General features: G+C 43.2%; 1 protein-coding gene across 3 annotated transcripts in view; it reads left to right on the top strand.

Annotated features, from left to right (window-relative positions):
• The first annotated feature begins 349 nt into the window (after window positions 1–349).
• The window catches only part of LHFPL3 (LHFPL tetraspan subfamily member 3), a 538,720-nt gene continuing 531,589 nt past the window's right edge, over window positions 350–7,480 (top strand). For 2 of the 3 annotated variants that reach the window (XM_012456382.2, XM_012456386.2), the window contains exon 1: window positions 350–959. In XM_012456382.2, the coding sequence (XP_012311805.1) occupies window positions 521–959 (439 nt within the window). In that variant the 5' untranslated portion in view covers window positions 350–520. The remainder of the gene's footprint in view (window positions 960–7,480) is intronic. The other variant, XM_012456395.3, reaches the window with a different exon arrangement.

Raw genomic sequence — 7,480 nt, 5'->3', positions numbered from 1 at the left:
GCCCCCTTCTTAGACTATCCTTGCCCTCCTAATCCAAGCCCGCTTCTCTGGCTCCTGTCCACCACTTGATGGGCGTTCCGGGGTGGCCGCGGTCTTCTGCGCCCCTGAGCACTAGCAGCGCGGGCCGGGCAGCGGGGAGGGAGGCGGGAAGCCGAGCAGGGGGAGCCCCGGGCTTGCGCGCCGCGGTGCTCCACGAGGGATTTGCCGCCTTCAGCTGCAGCAGCTGCAGCGGCGGCGGCGGCGGCGGCGGGGAGAGGGGTGGAGGGTGGTGAGGAGGGCCGGAGCCCGGGCCAGGAGGGAGGGAGGGGAGCCAGGAGGCTGTGCCAGGCGAGCCGGAGGGGTGCTCCGCGCTCCCCCGCCCTCCTTCCGGGAGCGAGGATGCAGACTATGAAACTGGTGCTGCTGGGTTGAGGCGGAGGCAGGGGAGTTGCAGCGCGCGTGGCTCCGTGAGTGTGTCTCCTGCGTGCGGAGAGGCGGGGGGAGGCGGAGGACCAGGAGGAGGAGGAGGAGGAGGGGGAGAATGCCCGGAGCCGCCGCCGCTGCCGCCGCCGCCGCGATGCTCCCGGCTCAGGAGGCTGCCAAGCTGTACCACACCAACTATGTGCGGAACTCGCGGGCCATCGGCGTGCTGTGGGCCATCTTCACCATCTGCTTTGCCATCGTCAACGTGGTGTGCTTCATCCAGCCCTACTGGATCGGCGACGGCGTGGACACCCCGCAAGCCGGCTATTTCGGGCTCTTTCACTACTGCATCGGCAACGGCTTCTCCCGGGAGCTGACCTGCAGGGGCAGCTTCACGGACTTCTCCACGCTGCCCTCGGGCGCCTTCAAAGCTGCCTCCTTCTTTATCGGTCTCTCCATGATGCTCATCATCGCCTGCATCGTCTGCTTTACCCTCTTCTTCTTCTGCAATACGGCCACTGTGTATAAGATCTGTGCCTGGATGCAGCTCACCTCCGGTGAGTGCGCGCTCACCTCCGCGGAGGCGGAGGACCCCGGGGCGACCGAGTCAGGGAGGGGCCAGAGTGGGAGGGCCGGGGCTGTGCGCGCCACGGTGAGCCCAGCCGCCTAATCCGCTCAGGCGTCGAGGTGTAGTGGGGCGGGAGCCCAGCGAGGCCGGAACCCCCGGGGTTCCCCAGTCCCGGCGCTGGCGCCTTGTCCCGGGGCTTTCGTGAGCCTCCCAAGTGTGGGGGACGCCACTCAGAGGGACGCGCCGGAGGCAGGGCGGTTGTGGGGCCGAGTCCTCTCAGAACTAAGGCTGTGGGGCGGAGAAGTGGCCGCTTAGAGAGATGGGGGCGGGGGTCCGTGCTGAGGGACTCCAGAGGGACTGACAGGGCGAAGTGAAAAGCAGATTTGGAGAGGTCGTAGTGGAAGGAGCAGCCAACCTGCCCTGACCCTCGCTACTGGGACTATTTCTGTCCTTGATCCTGGGAATGGGGGTGGGGGGCGGTGGCTGGAGTGATGCTGTTTCTCTCCGTTCCGGGCAGTTATCTATGTTTTCTCCTCCGTCTGGAGGTGAAGAGACCTTAATTCTGTTTTGGGTTTCCTCTACTTAAGAAGAATGTAGCTTAGAACATTCTTTCGCAATTCCTCAATGTCAAGTCTTCAGTTTGCCTCCTTGTTCGTGCAAAGGTCCTTCCATTTCATCTTTAAACACAGAGGAGTCTTTAGTAAATCAGGATTCCTCCAGATCTCGTTTTTGGAAAGTGGCTTTGGGGAAGTGGGCAGAGAGGAGAATCTGTTTCAGTAGCATCTCCGATCACTCTTTGCATGTGGATGATAAATTGTTGCTGGCTGGAGGATATGAAAGTACTTTTTTTTCCTGTGCATCAAAGTTACTTTTAACCCAGAAAGTATGGGGTACATTTCCTGATGGCTTTGAAGAGTCCTGAAACAAAACTGACTCCTTACTGTACTTCCCCTGATGCCTATTGCGTCTCTGCCAGCCACCTTGGATGCCCTCCCTTCTAAAGTCAGGCGTTCAAGGGTCCTGGACACCTTTCTGTTCCAACATTGTTGAGATCCTTTTGATTTTATAGATGATGTGGTTTGTAGGAGGACACTGAATATCTTAGGCAGCTAAACTTCTCATTTGCATTTTATTTTATTGTTTTCATTTTTAAGATGTTAGTTTCAAGATTTTGTCGTTCATTCTATTCCTGGAAAGGTTTTCTGGGGAGTAGGGATTAAATCCCTGAGTTTACCAGAGTGTTGTAGGGTAAGTAAATACTTAAAGGTGCTGGACAATAGCTTTAAGGTTCATAATCCTGTATTGCTAGTTGATAATGAAAGAAAAGCTTGTAGGAAACTACATTTGTGTGGAAGTATTTGTTTTGTGTCGTGTCTCTCCTGATTCTGATTTGCCGTATACTGTAAAAGTGTGTATATGAAAAGCAAGAAATGAGCACAAGTAGAGACTCCCTTTTTTACACATACCATTATTCTCCTGAAATGTGAGTTCTGCATCTCCTTCTGCACCTCCGTCCCCAATTTTGTATGGCACCCCCTCACTCTGTGTTTTTATATATAATGTTAACTTTTATGGCCGTTTCAAGCAGAATAAGATTTGGAATAAATTCACGTATTATGGCTATTCTTGACACTTAGCTCTGGTTTGACTTTGAAGAGGACACACAAGATGCAGATGCTGTAGAAAAAGAATTGACCCTGCACAGCTAATTTTAATTTTTCTAAGTTAAATGACCTATTTAGACAGGTGATTCAAATTACATCGTTTTTCAAAGGTCTGAAAATACTTTGCAGGTGCTTTCTCAACAACATATTCTTCAGTGTTTGATTTTTATGAGATTTCATACTCTAACCCCCCACTTTTTTAAAGGACAGAAAGAAAATGATCTTTGAGAAAGAAATGCTAGCTTTGAAGTTAATACATTAACTGCAACCATTACAAGGATTCCCCCCACCTTTTCTCTTTCTGGAATAGAGCATACAAAAATTATCTGACCTGCAGTAGTGAAATATAATGTTGTTCTCAGACATTTGACATCAGTATTTATCCTGTTTTCCATGTCATATAAAATGTGGTGATAGTTTTTGTACTAAATAAAATGTAAGGACATTTACCTCAATTGGAGAAGTCCAGATCCTTAAGGGATATCCTTTTAAAAACCTTTGTTTGCATTTATTTGGTATTTTATTTCTAGGTAAACTATAGGACATGATTTTGTTCATTAGTGAAGTATATTAATAAAAGAAGAATGGATTCTGAGGGCAGGTCAAATAAGAATCTGTCACTCACAGATTTTTAAGGCATGACATATAGAAGATATTTCTAAAGAATGTTACATTTAACATGGGTTTTCAGGTTTTGTTTTTAAATTAAGTCTCATGATACAAACAAAAAATTTAACATGATCTATTGTAAGTTTCTTTGAAAGTTTAGTCTAGCTTTTAGACTATTCCTCTTTAATATTAAGTAGCCTTCTCCTACCTATTGTTTAACTGTACCTAGGCTAATCTCTAGTGTAATTTGCTAAATATGAAAGATGAGACCTTAATATACTGAGACCCTATTGGAGACTGTTTTTCCCTCATTGGAAATCAAACTATTCACTTGTGTGTTTAATTATCTAAGCATTTTTAATATACTAACATCCTATTATAGTCAGGTAGAATATAAAATCCTATTTCAAGTGATACATTAAGATGACAAAACAGGAGACTTCTTATGGTATTACAGTATAAATAATTACTATTTTTATGATTCTGAACGATGAACCAGAAAACTTAATTTATTTATTGGACCTGAAAATGATGTTGGTCATTCACCTAGGTATGTGAAACACACTTAATTAATTGAGCTGTTGTGAACATCTTACCCTCTCCCTCCCCACTCTAAATCTTATTGAAACACAGTATGAAACTAGGAAACACAGAATTAGGAATTAGGAGCTAATATATCACACTGTCTTTGGATGTAATCCTGTACATACAGACCATGCCTTATATGAACACTGGAGACATAAAACTGATACATAAAGAATAATAATCAGAGATGTATAACTTTCCTAAATCTATAGAAAAGCAATTTATTCATAAGGAAAAAAAAGATTTCTTTCTGTGTGATTTCTCTAACACTAAAAGGAAAGGAGTATATTTGTAATCGGTCAAGCAGGGTAATAAAGTTCAGATTTTTTAAAAATCAGGATGGAAAGGGAAATTTCTTCCCCTGGGAACCTGATTTTCTGCTTCTGTGTTCTTGTTTTCTTTAAGTCAATATTTCATTTGGTTTCTGAGTCTACTAATAACCACATTTATGAAAGTGTTTTGTTTTGTTTGTCCTAGTGACTATAAGCCATACCTTGAATTGTTTCCAGAAGCCTGTGTGTTCACCATATTAGGCCAAATAAATCTTTTGTTTTCTTTTTCTTTTTATAAGCTGAACTATTCAGGTGGAATTTAAAGTTTTGTAGACATCCATCATTGATTTATTGGTCCAAGGCAGCAGATGAGGAAAGATACTTGCTTTCATCTATGGAGATGGGACACCTGATCCAAGTTGGATTTTCTTATTAAGGAGGGATGAAGACAGAATGGGTTGTACTCCCCAGACTCCTCATCTGTATCATTCTGAGTGTACCAACTAGAAGGGCCACCAAGATGGCAAGGCTTTGTGGCAAGGGGTAAGGGCTGAATTGTTTAGTCTGTTACCCCTAGGCTCCCAGCTTTAGTTCTGCCAAATTCTTTTTATCCCACTTGCTTTCTTAAATTTTGTAACTTTGTTGTTTAGGTGAGATGAGAATCACCAGAGGTAATCACTATATTTCTTAGCCTGCAAGAAGAGCCTGTGAAATGTTATCCCATCCTATCTTGTGGCACCCTCCTCTTTTCTTATAGATCTCATTAGCATTTGAAATTACAGCACATTTCCATGTTTATTTAATTTCTGTCTTCTTTAGTACATTGGAAGTTCCATAAAACCTTGTCTGTTTTTCTTTATATAGTCTAGAGGTCAAAGCATGGAAATCGGAGTTCAAAGATGTGGGTTTGAAGCCTGGCTGTGACACTTATGGACTCTGTGACCTGGGGAATTAATCTTTCTATGCTTTAGTTGGTCATCTGCAAATATGCTTATAATTGTACCTGTCAGGAAACTGGTGCAAAAACTAAATGAACTAATGTATATACTTAGTGCCTGGCTTATAGTAAGCAGGCCCTCTGTGAGTGTTGGATATGGTTGCTGTTTTTGTCTTGTTATTATTATTCCTATGTCTTGGAACATAGTAGTATGTGTATATCTAGTACATAGTAGGTATTCAACAAATTTTTGTTGAGTTAATGAATGAAATAAGAATGAATAATTGAGTGAAGAATGAAAGGAAAAAGGACTTTAAATTTCCCATATGTTGTGCTGGGCGCAGTGGCTCAGACCTGTAATCCCCGTACTTTGGGAGGCCAAGGCAGGCAGATCACCTGAGGTCAAGAGTTCAAGACTAGCCTGGCCAACATGATGAAACCTCGTCTCTGCTAAAAATATGGCTCATGCCTGTAATCCCAGCACTTTGGGAGGCCAAGGCAAGCAGATCCCCTGAGGTCAGGAGTTCAAGACCAGCCTGGCCAACATGGTGAAACTTCGTTTCTACTAAAAATATAAAAATTAGCCAGGTGTGGTGGTGTAAACCTGGAATCCTAGCTACTTAGAAGGCTAAGGCAGGAGAATCGCTTGAACCTGGGAGACAGAGGTTACAGTGAGCCAAGATCGTGCCACTGCACTCCAGACTGGGCAGCAGATCATGACTCTGTCTCAATAAAATAAAATAAAATATATTTCCCTTATGTTGTGGTGAGTAGTGAATGCTGTATACTTTGAAAGCTGTGATACTCATTTCTCATTGATGTGTGGCATCAGTAATAGTGACCACACTGAAAGAACTATTCCTTGTTCTTTGATGACAATGGTTGTGACTTAACAACCTAATTTGTGATGAACTTTTTCCTAAACGGAAGCTTTTCTGATGTATAGGCAATGATCTTTATTACAACATTGGGAGATAATCACATCTCAGGCTTCAGCAAATTTTCCCTTACCATTTATTTTTTCATTTAAATAACCCGTATCATTCAAATTGGAGGTTTTATGTAAAAATCAAGAGACTGGGTTTTCTTTTTTCTTTTTTTTTTTTTTTTTTTGAGATGGAATTTCGCTCTCGTTACCCAGGCTGGAGTGCAATGGTGCGATCTCGGCTCACCGCAACCTCCGCCTCCTAGGTTCAGGCAATTCTCCTGCCTCAGCCTCCTGAGTAGCTGGGATTACAGGCACGCGCCACCATGCCCAGCTAATTTTTTTTGTATTTTTAGTAGAGACAGGGTTTCACCATGTTGACCAGGATGGTCTCGATCTCTTGACCTCGTGATCCACCCGCCTCGACCTCCCAAAGTGCTGGGATTACAGACATGAGCCACCGCGCCCGGCAAGACTGGGTTTTCTTTCAGGAAGAGCAGGGACTTGTTCTCAGTTGGATTTACTTATGTACCTTCAGGAGCAATAAAGACAGGAAAAGACATGGTTTCCAGACTTTCCCATTTCTTAGTGGGCATCAGTGCAGATGTGCTGTTCTTGGACTCCCACAGAACCTGCCAAACCTTCTCTGATAGAGTGATTCTGAATGTGCTGAGCTCTGATGGGGTGCTCTGAAGAGGGGACAAAACTGAGATGTACTCAGGTGTAGACTCAGTGTTCAGGACAGTCATCTGTTCTTACAGTTTGGCTAGTGCTGAGCAGTATGAGAAAGCGAGCTCTTGCCTCAAAGTGCTGCTTATGCATCTTAAGTTCAGTGCCATGGAGTGACCCTAAAGAGAGGCTTTTCTCTACCAGAGCATTTCAAACCTTCTCTGATGTGTAGAGGAAAGGATGTGTGCAGCTGGTGAGGGCAGTTTTTTTTTTCTCACAACATATTTCACTTAAAAGAATTTTTTATTTACCAAGACAAACTTACCAGATAGTGATCTGAAATAATTTAAAAACTTTTCCCTTATATGTAATGTGACAAGAAATGTAACAATTGAAGAGATGTGTGAAAATATATTAATGTGATATCAAAACAGTTTTTATAAAAGTGAGATTTTAAGCAAAATCAATGAAAAATAACTGGTCCCATATAACCCATACAATATATTAAGAATTTTTTTTTCTTGATGCAAGGCTACACATTTAACAAGTTTTCCACTGTAAAAATATAAGAAAGTACTTACATACTTCTATAAATTAATAATAAATATAAGCCTAACCAGAATATAGTATCAGAGGCTTAACATGAAAACACCTGTTTGGTAATTTTTGTTTGGAATGTTGCTACCACCCAGGAAGGAGAATCCTGATGGCCAGGCTAGTATATTGCACTGTATGTACATATCTCAGAAATCTTTCAGAGGGAGTAAAATTTTAAATGGAAAAAAAAAGAAAGAAAAGAAACAGAAGAGTATATAGCTAGAGTTCCAGTGTGTGGCTCAGTGCACTTCT

Source organism: Aotus nancymaae, unplaced genomic scaffold, assembly GCF_030222135.1.
Source record: "Aotus nancymaae isolate 86718 unplaced genomic scaffold, 86718_ANA_hifiasm-v0.15.2.pri h1tg000002l, whole genome shotgun sequence".
Lineage (NCBI taxonomy): Eukaryota > Metazoa > Chordata > Mammalia > Primates > Aotidae > Aotus > Aotus nancymaae.
This window is presented reverse-complemented; position numbering and strand designations above follow the sequence as displayed.